The sequence below is a fragment of the Tachyglossus aculeatus genome, unplaced genomic scaffold (genome assembly GCF_015852505.1).
Source record: "Tachyglossus aculeatus isolate mTacAcu1 unplaced genomic scaffold, mTacAcu1.pri SUPER_34, whole genome shotgun sequence".
Classification (NCBI taxonomy): Eukaryota; Metazoa; Chordata; class Mammalia; order Monotremata; family Tachyglossidae; genus Tachyglossus; species Tachyglossus aculeatus.
The window spans coordinates 1,462,109-1,482,290 of record NW_024044839.1 but is presented as its reverse complement, the minus strand read 5'-3'; the positions used below and the strand labels follow the sequence as shown (position 1 = coordinate 1,482,290).

The following is a 20,182-nucleotide window of genomic DNA, read 5'->3' as shown; positions in this document are numbered from 1 at the left end:
GGCATTGCTGTGGGACCAGGTTTTGCTTCTGGCACATGAGCTCTCGCAGCTGTGGTCTTTCCCTTCGGTCCCAATCATTCATCCCGGGGAAAAGAACCTTGGGCAGCCGACATGGCACTGAGTATCAAAAAGAAAAATGACCCAGGCATTTCCAAGTACCCGGATCGCCGGACCTCCCCTAAGCAGTTCTGGGAAAGGTCACAGAAACCGTCTCTGGAGAAAGGCCCGGGAGGATGTTCATTTATTCATTCAGTCAGTCATATTTATTGAGTGCTTACTGTGTGCAGAGCACTGTACTGAATGTTTGGGAAAGTGCAGTATAACAATAAACAGACAAATTCCCTGCCAAAATGAGTTTACAGTCCAGAGGGGGAGGCAGACATTAATGTAAATGAATTGAACGTGAACGTCATTCAATCGTATTTATTAAGCACTTACTGTGTGCAGAGTGCTGTACTAAGCTCTTGGGAAAGTATAATACAACAATAAACAGTGACAATCCCTGGCCACAATGAGCTCACAGTCTAGAGTGGGGAGTTCACAGTCCAGAGCATTCATTCAGTCGTACTTATTGAGCGCTTACTGTGTGCAGAGCACTGTACTAAGCACTTGGAAGATTCATTCATTGATTCAATCATATTTATTGAGTGCTTACTGTGTGCAGAGCATTGTACTAAGCGCTTGGGGGAGTACAATAAACAAACACATTCCCTGCCCACAACAAGCTTACAGTCTAGAGGGAGAGATGTAGAGTTTATATGTCCCAATATGATGCTCGGAGCAGGGTCTGCTTATCCCCGCAGCACGATCTGATCACTCCGTTGATTGGAGCGAAAATAACACGACCTGTCGGACCTGGGAGCAGATGCCTTTCCGTTCAACTCGGAGGAAGCGCCAGAATGATCCCTTGGAGCGTGGCAGCCATCCGGATTCCCAATGCGGCAGCCTTCTGCGGGGGGTGGATTTCCTGGGTGTGTCTGTGCCCACTCCCCCCAAGTGGGAATAAAGACCGTAGCAAAAGGAGGAGGGAAGAGGGAGATCTGAGTTCAACAAGTGAGGCTGCTCTTTTGGAAAACAGTCCCCCCCACAAAGAGGGGGGTTGGGGCCAGGCTGTTCCTTCCAACTCGCCATGTCTGGGTGACTGAATTAGTCGCTACAGGACATAAAGGCAAGAGGGAGCCGGGGAGAAGCCACGTTCTTGGGCCACAGAACCCACATATTGGATTCCAAGGCCAGAGAACGTTGGCAGGGAAGACCAAGGTCGCACTGGGCAGATTAAGTGAGAAAACTTGTCAGCCAGAAAAGAGACAGCAGGGGAGCGGAAGTGAAATGGTGGCCCAGGGACTGGGCATTTCAGGAGAAATAGGAAAAGATTCAATGGGCATCCAGTGTTTTGCAACCCTGCCCCACACCCTCCTAATGAGTCAAAACCAAAAACGATATACCGGAGGCTGTGTCTTGTTTGTCATGCTGATGTGTGGTTTGGACCACCTGGCATTGTCAATAAAGCTTTTTGGGTTCTCTTATTAATAACAGTGATAATAAAATTGTGGTATTTGCTAAGCATTGAATATGTGCGAAACATCGCACTAAGGGCTGAGGTGTGTATAGATAGTGAGATCAGACACAATCCCTGTAACCCTCTTGGAGCTCACAGTCAAAGAGGGACAACAGGTATTGAATCCCCATTTCACAGATGAGGAAGCTGGGGCCCAGAGAGGTGAAGTGAGTTGTCCAAGGCCACAGAGCAGTCAAGTGACGGAGCCAGGATTAGAACCCAGGTCCTCTAGTTCCCAGGCAGGCGCCCTTTCTACTAGGCCACACTGCTTCCCTGCTGCTCCTGGCAGCAAAACTCCTTTAAAAAGATCATACTTGGGACCCTGGAAAGAGCGGAGCCCCAGTTCCAAATTTTTGCTTGGGACTTTTGGCTATGGTGAGACTTTTCCATCTTTTTTCTTGGAAGATGATGCTCCCCTCCTTGTCATCAGGGTTCCCACACCCAACTCCAATTCAACCCAAGTCTTCCCTTTCCTCCTCTCAACCTGGGTCTCTCCCGCCTCCATTTCAGCTCCCAGACGCATTGTTCTCCCATGGTGTGAGAATCAGCTTTCTGTTCCCTTTTCTTCTGGCTCCTTGGTACCTCAATAAGCCTTCCCAAGCAAATTGAGTTTTCTTATCTTCATCCAGGGCTCCTCTGCTTTGGATTGATTTTACTGCCCGGTTTTGAATTTCCTGTTTTTCCTTTTTCCTACAGCTGTCCTTTGACTATGACTACCTTTTTCCCAATGAGGTTCCTATTGTTCCAAATGCGGTTTTAGAAAAGTGTGGGCCAGGTCTTTAATCTTCTTGGACTGAACTGTCCTTTCTCTGTTTGTTTTCCATTCTGAGTGAACAATCACCCCATTCAGAGTCCTACTTAGATGTCTGACAGACTGTTTAAAATTACCTTCATAGCATTATCTTATTTTTTGGAAGGGGCCTGATCAAGCCCTGTTCAGCTAGAATTCTTGAGCAAATTTGTGCCCCTCTTCCTTGGTATTCATTCATTCATTTATTCGGTTGTATTTATTGAGCCCTTACTGTGAGAAGGACACTGTACTAAGTGCTTGGGAGAGGACACTATAACAGTAATCAGATTCATTCCCTGTCCGCAGTTTTCTTACAGTCTAGAGGGGAAAAGAACCAACCTGCCGAAACTCGGTAGGCAATCAGCCAGTAGTATTTCCTGAGTGCTTTCTGTGTGCAGAGCACTGTACCAAGCTTCAACTTGAAAGAATACAATAGACTTATTAGACACAATCCCTCTCCTCAAGGAGCTTACAATCTACTGGGAGAAGCAGACCTGAAAATAAATTACAGGTAGTCAAAAGTAATGGAGTGATAATACCTTCACTCTCCAAATCCAAAGTCTCTGCTTGTCTCTGCCATTGGGTGGGAACATTCACTGACCTGACCTTTTTTCTAGCCAGAATAATTGCTGTTTGAATTCTTCTGTGGTAAATGATTCTAAGAAGGATAGGTGAATCAGTGTGGCCTCTTGGATAGAGCCCGAGCCTGAGAGTCAGAAGGACTTGGGTTCTCATCCATGCTCTGCCACTTGTCTGCTGCGTGACATTGGGCAAGTTGTTTCGCTTCTCTGGGCCTAGTGTACCTTATCCGTGAAATGGAGATTAAGACTGTGAGCCCCATGCAGGACGTGGACTGTGTCCGACGTGATTTGCTTGCATCTACCCCAGTGCTTAGTACAGTGCCAGGCACATAGTAAGTCCTTAATAAATACCATTAAAAAGAAGAATCAATCAGTCAGTTGTATTTATTGAGCACTTATTATGTGCAAAGGGTAAGTCCACTGGTGAACAGCATTTAATGGTTCAGGTTAGGTACTAATTGCTTGGGAGTGTATAACAGAAACAAGGCACTTGTACCCTGCCCTCAGGGAGCCTAAAATCTAACAAGTGACCATCTAGAGATACGCTGAGAGATCCATTTGCCCCACAGACAGGGTGGGCAGACTCTGAAAGGTCGCCCAAACATATCCAATTTGGTCTTCTCAGGGAGTAGATGCATCTGAAGTTTTGGGACAGGAAAATGTGCCTTCAGTTGAAAGAGGCCCTTCTTTCATCGAACTTGCGTATAACTTGTTCAATTAGTTGACTGATCCTCCATCATTGTGCAGTTGTATGCAGTTAAAGTCCCTTCTCGTCACATGCTCATGCAAAAAATGCATTGTGAGCCCCAAATCTGCTCTGTTGTCGGCTATCAGAACTCTATCTCCATTTTGGATCCGGAAGCCCGCTCCAGTTTGCGTCTCCTCATAGCAGACTCATATTTAAGCTAGAATAGAGGCTGAGAAGCCTTTCGACTGTCGCATTTAATATTTGGAGAAAAGAGTTAAATGTTTTGGTACCTACTTGGACCTTTTTCCTTAAGAGGGCAGGTCTCCTGTCGAGTAGGGTCACGGAAGAAAAGTGGTATGCGTCCTGAAGAATTCCCATGAGCTCTTAAGGATTCAAAACATTCCTGTCTCTCTCCCCTAGATACCGAGAACTCCTTTTAAGTCAGCCTGGTTTCACCGGCTTCCGAACTCACCCTTATCCCATCTGCATTCCGGGCCTTACCCCTGGGCCCGCGGTGTTTTTTTTAGCAATTTGCTACTTGGAGAAGATGTGTCTGTCATAGCATTTCCTCCAGGGAGAAGTACAAAAGAAACATTAAACCCAAAGACAGACCTTGTCATTTCAGCTGAGAGCCTTCAAGGCGACAAAAAACGAGATATAAGGAAATCAACCGTCCACCACCAAAAGCACATGCACATCTTTTGGGATAATAGATAGAAAGGCTAACTCTGGCCCCTGCCTCTTTCCACTCCCAGGGGGTATCTGGGACCCTGAGAAGGGCTTGTTCAAATCTGCCTCTCTCCAATCCCTAAGAGGCAATCTTGATTGAGTGATTGATAGAATATGTGATACCATTGAGAGGCTCTGATCAGCCATAAAGAAGCCACGCAGCTGGGGTAAGAAGGTGACGGTAGTGGTGGTAGTAATAAGTGTAGTAAGAATAGTTGCTGAGCATCTGTTGTGTGAAAAGCGCATACGAAGCAATTGGGAGAGTACAGTAGAGTTTGTCTTGTCTTATGCTGTCGAGTCGTTTCCGACCCATAATAATAATAATAATTATGGCATTTATTAAGCGCTTACTATGTGCAAAGCACTGTTCTAAGCGCTGGGGAGGTTACAAGGTGATCAGGTTGTCCCACGGGGGGCTCACAGTCTTAATCCCCATTTTACTGAGGCCCAGAGAAATTAAGTGACTTTCCCAAAGTCACACAGCTGACAATTGGCGGAGCCAAGATTTGACTGTAGGCCCCAGGTGGAAGAGGGATCGTGTCCAACCTGAGGGGGTTTGGCTGGCGGTTTGGGGAGGATGGGCGGCGGCATTCCAGGAAACTGGCTCAACTTCTAATTCTCGCCTTCACGGACCGATGAAGCCCCTCCCCGGCCAGCTTCTTTCTTGGCACCCACAAACCTTTCCTGAAAGTCAGTCAGTCAATTGTATTTATTGAAGCAGCGTGGCTCAGTGGAAAGAGCACGGGCTTTGGAGTCAGTGGTCATGGGTTCAAGTCCCGGCTCCGCCAATTGTCAGCTGTGTGACTTTGGGCAAGTCACTTAACTTCTCTGTGCCTCAGTTCCCTCATCTGTAAAATGGGAATGAAGACTGTGAGCCCCCCATGGGACAACCTGATCACCGTGTAACCTCCCCAGTGCTTAGAACAGTGCTTTGCACATAGTAAGCACTTAATAAATGCCATTATTATTATTATTATTATTATTATTATTATTATTTATTGAGCACTTACTGTATGCAGAGCACTGTCCTAAGCATTTGGGAGAGTACAGTACAACAGTTGAACAGACACATTCCCTGCCCACAACAAGCTAACAGTTTAGAGGGGGAGACAGACATTAACATAAAGAAATTAAATCAAAGCCATGCACATAAGTGCTGCGGGGCTGGGAGCGGGGATGAATATGGGGAGCAAGTCAGGGCTAGAAGAAAGAGTGGGAGAAGAAGAAAGGAGGGCTTACTCAGGGAAATCCTTTTGGAGGAGATGTGCCTTTAATAAGCTTTGAAGTGTGGGACAGTAATTGCCCGTCAGATATGAGGAGGAAGGGTGTTCCAGGCCAGAGAAAGGACATGGGAGACAGGCTGGCTGTGAGAAAGATGAGCTCAAGGTACAGCGAGAAGGTTGGCATTACAGCAGGGGAGTGTGAGCTCCGGTGCCAGGGAATGCTGCCACCGGGACTCAGCAGAGGCAGAGGGAAGCCTGAGGACCGTCTGAAATCCAGGCAAGAAGAGAGGGTGCCTTACAATGGCACTGACCCATGCCCCGGGTCTGGGGAGGATGAGTGGGCCTGCTCCCTTTGACCCACCAGGCATGGGGTGTTAGCATGGCAATGCCAACTGGGGTGTGCCAACCTTGGTGAAGCACATTCGCCCACCCCTCCAAACCTTCTACAGTACACCTGGCCGAGGAGAGCCGAGGTCAGACGCTTAGTGTGGAATGTTAATGGGAGCACATTGCCAGGGCAGGGCAGGGGGTGGAGAAACTGTTTGAGAAACAGGCTGTACCAAGGCACTTAATCCTAGGATGATCCTGTTCCAGGCAACCACATATCGCAGCATTGTGCAGGGGGCCTGGAATGAGGAAGAAGAGGGACTGGTGTCCTGCCTCTGGCCAGGATCCCACAGGATCCCACAGCAAGTCCAGGGGGGAGAGGAGCTCACCTTCTCCCGGGAGCTGGGGCCGGGTGTTCCTCCTCCTTCCCTTCCCCACAGCACCTGTATATATGTATATATGTTTGTACATATTTATTACTCTATTTATTTATTCATTTATTTTACTTGTACATATCTATTCTATTTATTTTATTTTGTTAGTATGTTTGGTTTTGTTCTCTGTCTCCCCCTTTTAGACTGTGAGCCCACTGTTGGGTAGGGACTGTCTCTATATATTGCCAACTTGTACTTCCCAAGCACTTAGTACAGTGCTCTGCACACAGTAAGTGCTCAATAAATACGATTGATTGATTGATTGATTGGGAGCCCCCCGTGGGACAACCTGATCACCTTGTAACCTCCCCAGCGCTTAGAACAGTGATTTGCACATTTCCCCCTCCCCCCGCCTTACCTCCTTTCCCTCCCCACAGCACCTGTATATATGTATATATGTTTGTACATATTTATTACTCTATTTATTTTACTTGTACATATTTATTCTATTTATTTTATTTTGTTAATATGTTTTCTTTGGTTGTCTGTCGCCCCCTTCTAGACTGTGAGCCCGCTGTTGGGTAGGGACTGTCTCTATATGTTGCCAACTTGGACTTCTCAAGCGCTTAGTACAGTGCTCTGCACACAGTAAGCGCTCAATAAATACAATTGAATGAATGAATGAATGAGGGCTTCGGAGGCGTGTGTGGGCCGAGGGAGAGACGTAACCTTTGCCTGGCTAAACCGACACAGCCAGCGAGGATTTTCCTCCTTATTGACTCAGGGCCTCAAACAGAGTCGGGGAAGGAGGACAGCTGAAAGGCCTAGTGGACTGAGCACGGGCCTGGGAGTAAGAAGGACCTGGGTTCTAATTCCAGTTCTGTCTAGTGTCTGCTGGCTGACCTTGGGCAAGTCGCTTGGCTTCTCTTTGCCTCGGTTACCTCGTCTGTAAAGTGGGGATTAAGTCTGTGAGCCCTATGTGGGACAGGGACTGTGTCCAACCTGATTACTTGTATCTACCCCAGTGGTTAGTACAGTGCCTGGCACAAAATTAGTACTTAATAAATACCACAGTCATTATTATTATTATCTGAAAGGGTTTCTGAGCTCCCTAGGGCACTGGGCCAGTGGGAGTGTGGCCGGATAGGAGGGGCAAGGGCTGGGCTCACGGGGAGGGAGAGAAGACATCATGTGCTTGGGACGGGGGGCCGGGCTTGCCATATCCCTCTGACCCGAGGCTCACCCCATCTTCCCAGCCTGTCCGTGCCGATGAACATTGTCATTACCTGTGATAGGTGGCCCGGGGTGGGGGTGGCAGGGGAAGCAGCAAACTGGTCGACCTGTGTCTCCCTGTAGCCCTCCCTCCCAGCCACAAGAAATGTCCCCCGGCGTGGGGCTCCATCCCAGATTCGCCACTTTGCCGGGATCCTCAGTTTGGACACAGTTCGTGTCCCACATGAGGCTCACAGTTATTCATTCATTCAGTCAATCATATTTATTGAGCTCATACTGTGTGCCGAGCACCATACTAAGTGCTTAGAAAGTACAGCAATAAAGAGAGACAATCCCCGCTCACAACGGGCTTACAGTCTAAAGACCGGGAGACAGACATGAAAACAAGTAAACAGGCATCAATATAAATAAATGGAAGTATAGAGATATGCATAAGTGCTGTGTGGCAGGGTGGGGGGGAGAGCAAAGGGAGCAAGTCGAGGTGATGCGGAAGGGAGGGGGAGCTGAGGGAATCCCCATTTTATAGATGAAGTTACTGAGCCATGGAGAAGTTCAGTGCCTTGCCCAAGATCACACAGCAGTCACGTGGTGGAGCTGGGATTAGAACCCAGATCCTTCTGACTCCCAGGGCTGTGCTCTATCTGATTTCCTTCCAAGGAGACCCTCTCCGGGTTCTCCTTACTCACAATATTCTCACCAACAAGATACAGATTGTGCAGATCTGTCCATGTAAATATGGAGAAACTGACGTACAGTGCAGAGATTTTAAAGTGTTGCATTCAAAATCACATCCCCCCGCCCTACCTCCTTCCCCTCCCCACAGCACCTGTATATATGCCCGTACAGATTTATCATTCTATTTATTTTACTTGTACATATTTACTATTCTATTTATTTTGTTAATGATGTGCATTTAGCTTTAATTCTATTTGTTCTGACGAGTTGACACATGTCTACATGTTTTGTTTTGTTGTCTGTCTCCCCCTTCTAGACTGTGAGCCAGTTGTTGGGTAGGGACCATCTCTATATGTTGCCAACTTGTACTTCCCAAGCGCTTAGTACAGTGCTCTGCGCACAGTAAGTGCTCAATAAAAATGAATGAATGGATGAATGGTAGGCTCAGGTCTGCCACTGGCCTGTGTGGTGCTCCGCACGTCACTCTCTGGGCCTCACTTTCCTCATCTGTAAAATGGGGGCTAAGATCCCAACTCTTCTCCATCTTAGTCCGTAAGACCTGGCCTCTTAGATCTGATTGCCTTGATGACACTTGGCCCTCAGAATCTGGTGACTACAGTCCAAAAGCTATGAGAGTACAATACAATTCTGCATTGTACTCTCCCAAGCACATAGTACAGTGCTCTCCGTATAGTAAGTGTTCAATAAATACCATCGGTTGATTGATTTTTACCACCTTCTCCTTAAGATGTTTTCCCTGATTCATTTTTCTCCCCAGGTCACCTCCTCCCTACTATCATCTCAGCACTCTTGCTAAAAGTAGTAATAATAATTGTTATGTGCTTCGTATGGACTAAATACTTTGCTAAGCACTTAGATACAAGATAATACAGTTGGAAGAACTCCCCGTCCCAAGTGGGACTCACCATATAAGCCCGTTGTTGGGTAGGGACCGTCTCTGTATGTTGCCGACTTGGACTTTCCAAGCGCTTAGTACAGTGCTCTGCACACAGTAAGCACTCAATGAATACGAATGAATGAATGAATGAATGAATGAATGAATGAATAGAAGGGGGAGGGAAAACAGTTATTGAATTCCCATTTTACAGATGAGGAAACTGAGGCACAGAGAAGTGATATGACTTGCCCAAGGTTCCACAGCAGACAAGTGACAGAGCCGGGATTAGAACCCAGGTCCTCTGACTCCACAGCATTTTAGCCCTCCTTACTTCCTGTTACTGGTTTGTATACTACACTTCAAGCATTCCTGTTTGTAAATTGCTTTACATCTGTCTCCCCAGTTAGACTGTAAGCTCCTTGTAGGGAGGGATTGTACCTACTAATTCTACTCCACTCTCTTAAGTGCTCTGCCCACAGTAGGTGCTCAGCAAGTATTGATTGAACGAGATGGAAGACCCTTCCCTAAACCACTTTAAGTTTGTGTGCCGTCATCCGGGGTTTTGAGCCCTTGTCTGGGCTTTGAGCCTCTGTCAGGCCTGGTGCTGTGATCTGTCTGGGACCTTCTGCTCCAGTTGGGGGTTTTGAGCTCTTGCCTGGGGTCTCGCACTGTCATCTCGAGTCTTGTGCTGTCGTCTGGGGGTCTCGGGTCATCACCGGGTGTTCTGTGCTCTCTTCTGGGGTCTCGTGCTCTCGCCTGTGGGGTTGGGTGTAAGATTTGGGGCACCCCCTTCCCACTCGGGCTCTCTCCAGGCTAGGCCCAGGCTCAGCTGAGAAACGGTTTGGTTTCTAGCCCCAAGTCCTGATGTCCAGGGGGTCCTTGGGACAGGGCAGCTGGAGCCAGCGACAGCAGCAGCAAGAAGCCAGGGAGGGGGTTGTTTCCCATCTACGTTTGAGGCCAGGAGTGACGGGGTGAGGTAAACTTGTCGGAACAGAAGGAGTGTCTTCTTTCCCAAGCCACCCTGGCCTGGAGATCCCTCCCTCTTCTCTGGCAGGGAGACAGATTGAATTCGCCCGGGGAAGGTTGCTCAGCCTGGCTGGGGCAGGAAGCACACACCTGCAGTCCAGAGAGGCCTGGGAAGGGCACTCCCAGCCTGGCAACCACCACGCTAAGAGATGTGAAGGTGCCCAGAACAGCCCCGGTGTGGCCTAGCTTGCGGCATGAGGGCCTGCCAGCGGAGGCTGGGCTGCCTGGGCCGACAGGCCAGGGGTCTCCTGTGGCCCATCACGGCAGCCTCAGGCCTGCTCCTCCTCACCGCCCTATCGTCTTTTACTGGGGAGCTCGAAAAGCTGGCCAGGTAAGGGGCCTCGTGATGTCTGGTGGCCGAGGAGACCAGAAGGACCCTAGAATCCCCCGAGTTTGGCGGGACCTGGTGGGGGGGCCGGGCTGGGCCTGCAGTCGGGTGTCACGAGTTTCTCAGAGCTCAGTCTAAAGGGAGCCTAGGGAGAAAACTAGGGGCTGGCAAGGGTATCTATCTGATGGGGAGGGAAGGGGTTTTCGGAACGGGGGTGGCAGAGAAGGGGTTTGTGGGGTCCTTGAGAGGCTTTATAAAGCCAAGAGTTAGCCAGTGTGGTTTGAGAAAGAAAGCTTTTGTCCAAAGGTGAAAGGGGACAAAGGACAGATGTGAGAACCGTTGGCTACAGAGAGATATGTGGAGAGAGAAACAGAGAAAATGGTGGAGACAAAGATGGAGAAAAAAAAGGGGAGAGACAGAGAGAATGGGGAAGACAAAGATGGAGAGAAGAAGGGGATAAAGAGATGGAGAAGATGGGGAGAGATGGGAGAAGATAGGGAGAGACAGAGAATGGGGGAGACAAAGATGGAAGGAAGAAGAGGAGAGACGGGAGGCAGAAGATGGGAAAGAGAGACAAAGGGGGAGGCAAAGATGGAGAGAAGGTAGGCAGAGAGACAGAATGGGGAAACAAAAATGGAGAGAAGGGGTGAGAGACAGAAAGAATGATGGAATCAAGATGGAGAGAAGGGGAGAGAATGCAGGAGACAAAGATGGAGAGAGGGGGAATGGAGACAAAGATGGAGGGAAGGGGAGAGAGAATGCAGGAGACAAAGATGGAGAGAAAGAGAAAATGGTGGAGACAGAAGGGGAGAGAGAGAAACAAAGAGAATGGGGAGACAGATGGCGAGAAGCGGGAGAGAGGGAAGAGGGTTGAGAGATGGAGAAAAATGGAAGAGGGGCAAGAGACAGAGAAGAGGGAGGAGAGAGAGTTGTGGGAGAGAGACAAAGGGAAGGGAAAGCAGAGGAAGAAGAGAGGGGAGAGACAGAGAGAAGTGGGGAAGAGAGAGAAACTGTTCTTTCTAAGAGAGCATTCTGTGGGAGATAGCTGTGGGATGGTGAGCTTTTCCCCTTGTCAGTCACTAAATTCATTTTATCTCATGCTTCCCCACCACCCTCCGCAAAGTCACACGCTCCCAACACGCATGCCCTTTTACCCACACGCTGTCAGATGCGCTGCCTGACCAGCACTTTTACAGGGGCTGTCTTGGCACCAGGTGGCCACAGCCTGGTGTCCCGGCCCCCAAAAGGACCCCCAGACATGCACTTCTGTGACTCAGGGTGATGGAACGATGGAGCGCTTCAGAGAAGCTGTTCACAGTTGGTGGCCACTGCTACTGCCATCGACCTCGCTGCTCCCGGGACACTTGCCTTGGGGTTCTGGGCAAGATTCTGATACACGTGTTGGCTATGCAAGTTTCCCCGGGAGGGTTTGAGATATCTGGGATTGACTACGTGCTCTGAGGGTACATAGTGTCTGGGTCTCCTCCCCCACTGCTTCGGCCCCTTCTCCCCCACACTTGGAGGCCGGTCTCCTGGGATTAAAATCCCAGCTCAGGGGCCCTCTCAGTGCTCTCACCCTCCCCACACTCAGCCTCTCCCGTCTGCCTCTTGCAGCCCCCTTTCCTTCCTGAGCTAAATTCACCAGAGAGGTTCAGGGCAGGACCTGATCTTTAATAGCCCAGAACAGGGAGTCTTGAGAAGGCGGCAGTGGCGAGAAGTCCGGGCCGCCTGACTCAAATGAACCTGCCTGGGCCCGGCCGATGTCACGGCGCCAGGCCACCCAGCAAACAGGAAAAAGGTGCTACTCACAGATATTCCTCAAGTTCCAAAGTACCACCAGGGCACCGAATTGTGTTTGAGGGAGGGAGAAGGTCCCTTTCCTCAGGTCTTCCTCCCTTCTTCCCAAGAAGGGCCCAGACGGACAGGGAAACAACAGGGTTTCTTCCCAGTGTCCCCCATTTTAGCGAGACAGCTCAATGCCGCTCAAGAGCTTCGGAGCAGACATTAGCCTCGAGGGGAGACCATCTCCAGTGGTCTCCAGCTGCCAGTAATTAAAACCGGAGAATTACTCTCCCACCCTTGTGCCTTGGTTTAGCAAGTGATTAAGGCAGCTTTGGGACTGACCAGACCCCATCTCTCAGTTTGAGACCAGAAATTCTGGATGTTCTGCTTAATTTACCTTTGAGGTTTCTCACCATTTTGGCTTGAGCGGGCTTCCCTCACCCCTCCCCACCGTGGAAATAACTTCCAATTTCCAAGAATTAAATAATCTCTGATTTCCATGAATTTGGGGGCCTCCCCTCTTTTGCCCTGGTCATGTTTACCAAGTGCTCACCTGGGTCCCATGAGCAGGTAAACAGCACGGGGTTGAGTCCTTGACTGGAATATTCCTGATCAGAGAGAGGTTCTCCCTTTGACTGGAGTCTCTGGCTAGAGTCCAGATTTATCATCACGATCTGGGATATTCTGGTCAAGGACTAAACCCCGTGCTGTTTACCTGTTCATCGGGCCCAGGTGAGCATTTGGTAAACACGAGGAAGACAGAAGAGAGGAGGCACCCAAATTCTTGGAAATTGAAGGTTATTTAATTAGAAGTTGTAATCAGGCCTAATCATTTTTCTGCCTCCACCTGGGTCCCTATCTCGGTACCGCCCTGATCTCTCAAAGGGCAGAATGTGGGTTGTTGTAAAATAATAGAATACCCAGGCAGGAAGGATGCATGCATGAGAGACCTCAATTCCCTGCCCCGCTCTGGGCTTCCAGATAGAGTTGTGCATAATCTGTTCCAGAAAGGTTTTTTCTGTCCTTCATTTGAAGATCTCCAGGAGAGATTTCACAGCATCCCTTGGTAACCTGTTCTAGGAGCAAATACCCTTGTATTCAAGAGTTTTGGAGAGCAGGTTGGGCCCATTTTCTGCAGGATCAACGGTGTGTGATCCTTCCTGGAGTCCTTAGGACATTCCCAGTTTCAAGAATCCTGACCTTTCCCAGAGGGAGAGAGGATCTGAAACCATTCTCGTTCTCCATAGGTTCAATGGGTTTACCAGTGCAGGGCTTGGTAACGGGGGTACTGACAGATGGGTTATTTGTCCCCAGCCTCCGGATCCGAGGACCACCAAATGCCAGACCCCCTGCACCAGCTCCAAAGAGGCAATCTCCAGCGCTACCAGAAAACAGATTGGAAACAGCATCCCCTGGGGTGAAGCTCATAAAGGGGAGAAGCCCACCACCTTCACAGCCCTGGAGCCCAGCCCACTCTCAGGCCAGGAGGCAAATGCCAGAGGGACAGCCTGGGATGACTCCCCGGGCTCTGGGGCCAGAAACCTCGGCCAGAGCCCAAGACAAAAGGAGGACAGCGATGCCAAGGATTCAGGGAGAGAGAAGGAGTCCGGGGAGAAGCCAGAGAAGACGACCATCAGCTCCTGAGAAGGGGTTTCCAGTGGCAGCCCAAGAAAAGAAGACTTGGCCATGGCCTGGACCCAATCCAGCCCAAAAGGCAAAGATGCCTTCTCCCAGGGGAAGAGCCCTGACCTCTTCTGCCCCTGGTAACACCTCTGCCCGGAGTACCTCTCCAGCCCAATATATCCCTCCAGCTCGGGAAACCTCAGCCTGGAGCACCCCTTACCCCCAGGACAGCCCTCCCGGCCAGAGCCAGAGCTCCACTCCCTGGGGCAAGCAGAGACTGAAGGCAGCGAGATTCAAGTCTGAGCCGCAGTGGGACTTTGAAGAAAATTACACCTTGGAGGCCAAGGGCCCACAGACCGTGAGTCCCAGTTGTGGGTCCCCCTGTGCTGCTGCATGTGCACAAACACACACACACGTACACACATACACTCTCTCTCTCTCTTTCTCTTTCTCTCTCTCTCTTCCAACCCAGCTCCCCCCGGGGAGATGTAAGTGTCCACCCTAACCCTTATCAGCTTCCATTCGCCCCCATTCCGTGTCCACATTGGCCCTTTGGGGTTCAGAGGAGTCGGGAAGCTGGAAGATGAACAAAGCTCTTGCCCCTGGGGCAGTGGCAGGGTGGCATGGGAGAGGTAAGACCTGGAGCCCCGACCAATCAATCGGAGGTATTTACTGAGCACCAAGCACTGTACTGAGTGCTTGCCAGGCTGGAACAACACAGGTGAGAAGAGATGTGCAATCCCTGCCCTCAAGGGGCTTCCAATCTAATGGCCTCTCAGTGAAGCAGCCTCCAGTGAGGACCTGCTGATGGGCCAGCTCAGCTGAGTTGGGTGGCCGGAGGGGAGGGGAGGGGGTTCACCTCTTCCTTTAAAGGTCTGTGACTCAGTGGTAATGCTCCAACTTCACACCCAGCTCTAATCCCCACTGGCACCACGAGGGAATCCGCACCCCCGGCACCTCCCTCTCCGCTCCCCACCCACCCCCCTGCATAAACGCACACACCATGCACACAACCCACACGTGTACAAAATTCTCATCAAATGATTGCTCGTGTCCCTACACTCACAGACATACACACGCAACCCTTGGGGATTGCACATATTCATGCTCAAGCACATAGTGCATCTGGGCACTTGCTTAGTAAGCCCCTTTACTTAGCGGGGAGGGGGCTGCGGGTTCTCCCAGTCCCAGAAGAACCTGGTTTGGGATTGCTCCCTGGGGCCCCGGGGAGAGGGCTCGGTGATCCTCGGAAAAGGTTCAGAAGGGAGTCACAATGCATTCATTCATTCAATTGTATTTATTGAGCGCTTACTGTGTGCAGAGCACTGTACTAAGCACTTGGGAAGTACAAGTTGGCAACATATAGAGACGGTCCCTACCCAACAACGGGCTCACAGTCTAGAAGAGGTGCCTGCAGGGGAAGGGAGGCGGGAACTCCATCCAGGCCGGATTCTCTCGGGCTCCGCTGTCCGCTTCCGGAGCCCTCTCCCATGCCCCTGCCCCGCCTCCTGTCCCCAGAGCTGTCCCGACTCGATCAAGGCCAAGGTCACCCGATCACCATGGCTCCGGGACCTCTTCCTGCCCAACCTCACGCTGTTCCTGGATGCAGCTCATTTCAGCCAAGCAGAGTGGCAGCGACTGGAGCACTTTGTTCCTCCTTTTGGCTTCATGGAGCTCAACCAGACCCGTAAGTTGGCCCCGAGGCAGGTGGCCGGCTGGCTGGCTGGCCTGCGGGGCGGTTGATTCATTTGGGGAAGGGGACTGCGGGGCTTGGAACGGGGGCAGGAAAGTCACAGTTGACTGAGGATCAGGGGATGGGGGCGGTGGCAGCCTCCTTCTGCACCTGCTAAACCACAGACTCTCCCCCCATTTCAACCTTAAACTTCTCTATGCTCTTCCCCCACCGCTTGGCTGGCCTAGTGGAAAGAGCTTGGGGCCAGGTCTGCCCCTAGCTTGCTGTGTGGTTTTGGGCAAGTCCCTTAACCTCTGAGCTTCAGCATCCTCATCTGTAAAATGGGAGGTTACCGTCTTAAAACGTAAGAGCCTGCTTTTTTGGACAAGGAATCCCGAGTGGGACGAGGACAGAGTTCAATCTGTTTCTCTTGTATCGACCCCTGTGCTTAGCGCGATCCAAATTCTTAGTAAATAAGGAAATAGCATCATTCATTCAGTCGTATTTATTGAGCGCTTACTGTGTTCAGAGCACTGTACTAAGCGCTTGGGAAGTACAAGTCGGCAACATATAGAGACGGTCCCTACCCAACAACGGGCTCACAGCCAGAGGGTCCACTAATTCTTCAGACCCAGGTTTTTCTCTCTTTCCATCCCTCCCACCCCAAGCAGGGATCGTCTCTATATGTTGCCAACTGAGCTTAGTACAGTGCTTTGCACACAGTAAGCGCTCAATAAATACGATTGAATGAATGAACAGCAGGGCACTTCTTTTAAGATCTTTGTTAAGGGCTTACCATGTACCAGACACTGTTCTAAGTTTCCCCTGCCCTCTGTGTTATTCTTATTATTATGTTATTTGTTAAGCGCTTCTTCTTGACTGTAACCTCCTTGTGAGCAGGGAACGTATCTACCCACTCTGATACATTATGCTGTCCCAAGTGCTTAGTACAGTGCTCTGCACACAGTAAGCACTCAGTAAATACGATTGATTGATTTATTGATGGATTTGTTGTCAAGCACTGTTCTGAGCACTGGGGTAGATACAAGTCAATCAAGTTCATTCATTCATTCATTCAGTCATATTTATTGAGCGCTTACTGTGTGCAGAGCATTGTACTAAGCACTTGGAAAGTACAATTCAGCAACAGATAGAGACAATCCCTACCCAACAACGGGCTCACAGTCTAGAAGGGGGAGACAGACAACAAAACAAAGCAAGCAGACAAGCATCAGTAGCATCAAAATAAACACAGTCATAATCTTAAATATGTTATGGGATGTATTAAGCTCAGTCTGAGAGGGAGAGCAGGGATCCTATTCTATTTGACAGGGGAGGAAACTGAGGCCCAGAAAGGCTAAGGAATTTGCCACAGTCCCAGTGCAGGCCAGGGACAGAGCCGGGATGAGAGGCTGGGATTCCTGGATCCCCGCCCCATGTCCCGTTCAGGGGGACCTCGTTGACTCCTAGTGTTATAGGTGAGCATGAGGCAAAGTCCCCAACGCCCCCCACCCTTCCTCGACCACCCCGAGAAGTCACCCTGGGCTTGAGTGAGTTGGAAGGCCGCCCCGCCCTCCCCTGTCCCTTTCTCTGAGCCGGCCCTGGGTGTCTTAGTGGTACAGGAGGTCCTGGCACAGATTCCTGCTGTGCCCCAGCAGCAGCTGCTCCTGGCTGCCCGCACACCAGGGGGTCCTCCATGCATCAGCTGCGCCGTGGTGGGCAATGGCGGCATCTTGAACGATTCGCGAGTGGGCCAGGAGATCGATGGCCATGACTACGTGTTCCGGTGAGTGTGGGGGGCCCCTCTTGGCTGACTCTAGGCCTCCCCCTGTCAATCTGAGGTATTTGTTGAGCGCTTACAGTGTGCAGAGCACTGCACTAAGCACTTGGGACAGGCCGGTACTATAGAGGCTGAAGACCGATCCCTGCCCTCAAGGAGCTGACAGTTTAGAGGGGCCTTCCTCGGCCTACCCTGCAGCAGCTGTAGGGCGAGAACCCCGGGGCTCACTGTGCCCGGAGAAGCAGGAGCCTGGGAACCCAGACTCCCGGGTCCAGCCGGCTTCCCAGAGCCCCCGCCCCCTCCCCTCAGGGTGAGCGGGGCTGTGATCCAGGGCTACGAGCAGGACGTGGGCACTCGGACTTCCTTCTATGGCTTCACCGCCTTCTCGCTGGCCGCTTCGTTCCTGCAGCTGGGGAGGCGGGGTTTCCGGCAGATTCCCTCCGGGAAGGTGAGCCGGGCCGGGAGCGAAGGTGTGAAGGGTAGGGGCGTCTCCGGGACGGCGGGGGCCTGCACGCTGACCGGTCGGTCGGTCCCCAGGATGTCCATTACCTGCACTTCCTGGAGGGTGAGCGGGACTACGAGTGGCTGAAGGCACTCCTCCAGGACCAGGTCCTGGAGACCGACAACTTCACATGGTTCCGGTAAGACCCTGCCCGGCGAGGCCTAAGCCTGGCGGCTGAGCCCTCTGCACCCAAGGGTCGGTGGGGGTGGTGGGAGTCCAGAGGACGAGGGAGGCTAGTCAGCCTCGGGGGACGGAGCCTCCAAGGTCCCAGCGTGGCACTCCGACTGCAGGCAGCGGCCCCGGCAACTGTTCCGTGATGCCTTCCGCCTGGACCGGTACCTGCTCCTGCACCCGGACCTTCTCCGCTACATGAAGAACCGGTGAGGAGGGGTGGTGGCCAGACCGGGTCGGCATCCGTCCCTGGCCTCCCTTGGGGCTCCTTCTTGGGGCCGCTCCGCTCCACTCCCCACCCTCTGACCCAGCCCGGCCGGACCTTTCAGATTCCTGCGGTCCAAGGCCCTGGAGAAGGAGTTTTGGCGGTTGTACCGCCCCACCACCGGCGCCCTGATGCTGCTCACCGCCCTGCATCTCTGCGATCGGGTAAGAGTCCGGGGTGGGGGGTGGAGTGGGACTCGGGGCACCCAAGGGGGATGGAGCTGGTCGGAGGTGGGGGAGAAGGACCGGCCTCACTCTCCCTTGCCCCAACAGCCTCATGACTCCCTCCTTGACGGAGGAGTTGGAGCTAGAGGAGAGGCCAGGAGCTGGGGCCTGTGTGTGCCTGCAAAGCATGGTTTACACGTGTGCACGCACACATCTAGTTCTCTGGGTGTGTGAACACCCGCTACTGGGTAGGTATGTGCACACATCTGCTCCTGGGTCGGTATGCGTGCACATCTGCTTCTGCGTAGGTGCGGATGCACGTCTGCTTCTGAGAAGCAGCGTGGCTTAGTGGAAAGAGTACGAGCTTGTGAGTCAGAGGTCATGGGTTCTAATCCCGGCTCCGCCACTTATCAGCTGTGTGACTTTGGGCAAGTCCCTTCACTTCTCTGTGCCTCAGTGCCCTCATCTGTAAAAGGGGGATTAAGACTGTGAGCCCCAGGTGGGACAACCTGATTACCTCTTATCTACCCCAGCACTTAGAACAGTGTAGTAAACACTTAACAAATACCATCATCATCTGGATCTCTGCATATGCAGGGGAACATCAGGCCCCAGGGACCCAGGGGTAGGCAGGGAAGGGGCCCTAGTCATGGCCTTCCCCGTAGGTGAGCGCCTACGGCTACATCACGGAGGGCCACGAGCGCTTCTCCGACCACTACTACGACGAGAAGTGGCAGCCGCTCCTGTTCTACATCAACCACGACTTCGAGCTGGAGCGGCAACTGTGGAAGCGCCTGCACGACGAAGGTGTGATGCGGCTGTTCCAACGCGCCTGAGCTGCAGGCCGCCGGGCGCAGGGGCGGCCGGGGTCTGCCCGCTCTGAAAGAGCATGCACCCTCCAGGACCGGCGAGCTGCATTTAGGCCGTGGGTTGGCCCAAGGGCCCTGGGTGGATGAGGAGGGACGGCCTCCTGGATCTGGGAAGTAGTCGGGGGATATGTAACCGAAATGGGAGGCGAATAAAGGGCCAAGTTCGAGATTTACAGTCAAAAAGGGCCCTTCCTCTCTTTTTTTCATCATCATCATCATCATCAATCGTATTTATTGAGCGCTTACTATGTGCAGAGCACTGTACTAAGCGCTTGGGAAGTACAAATTGGCAACATATAGAGACAGTCCCTAATCCCTCTGCACTCCCCCCACGCCCCCCGGAACTGGTGCACAGGTCCGGGCTATGGGGAGGCGGACAGGCAGACGCCCTCCTTTGTGATTCACAAAGCAGCGTGGCTCAGTGGAAAGAGCACAAGCTGGGGAGCCAGAGGTCGTGGGTTCTAATCCCGGCTCCGCCACTTGTCAGCTGTGTGACCTCGGGCAAGTCACTTAACTTTGAGCCCACTGTTGGGTAGGGACCATCTCTATATGTTGCCAACTTGTACTTCCCAAGCGCTTAGTACAGTGCTCTGCATGCAGTAATAATAATAATGATGGCATTAAGCGCTTACTATGTGCAAAGCACTGTTCTAAGCGCTCGGGAGGTGACAAGGTGATCAGGTTGTCCCACGGGGGGGCTCACAGTTTTAATCCCCATTTTACAGATGAGGGAACTGAGGCACAGAGAAGTTAAGTGACTTGCCCAAAGTCACACAGCTGACAGTTGGCAGAACCGGTATTTGAACCCATGACCTCTGACTCCAAAGGCCAGTAAGCGCTCAATAAATGCAATTGATTGATTGATTCTCTGGGCCTCAGTTCCCTCATCTGTACAATGGGGATGAAGACCGTGAGCCCCACGTG

General features: G+C 51.6%; 1 protein-coding gene across 1 annotated transcript; it reads left to right on the top strand.

The window, feature by feature from the left end:
* Positions 1-10,296: 10,296 nt before the first annotated feature.
* On the top strand, positions 10,297-19,428 carry ST6GALNAC1 (ST6 N-acetylgalactosaminide alpha-2,6-sialyltransferase 1). Its single transcript, XM_038741920.1, has 9 exons — positions 10,297-10,433; positions 13,527-14,193; positions 15,354-15,522; positions 17,122-17,293; positions 17,597-17,735; positions 17,825-17,928; positions 18,080-18,169; positions 18,290-18,389; positions 19,055-19,428. Exons 1-9 carry the CDS (start codon positions 10,297-10,299, stop codon positions 19,223-19,225), a joined length of 1,749 nt encoding a protein of 582 aa, XP_038597848.1. The 3' UTR covers positions 19,226-19,428.
* Positions 19,429-20,182: the final 754 nt, after the last annotated feature.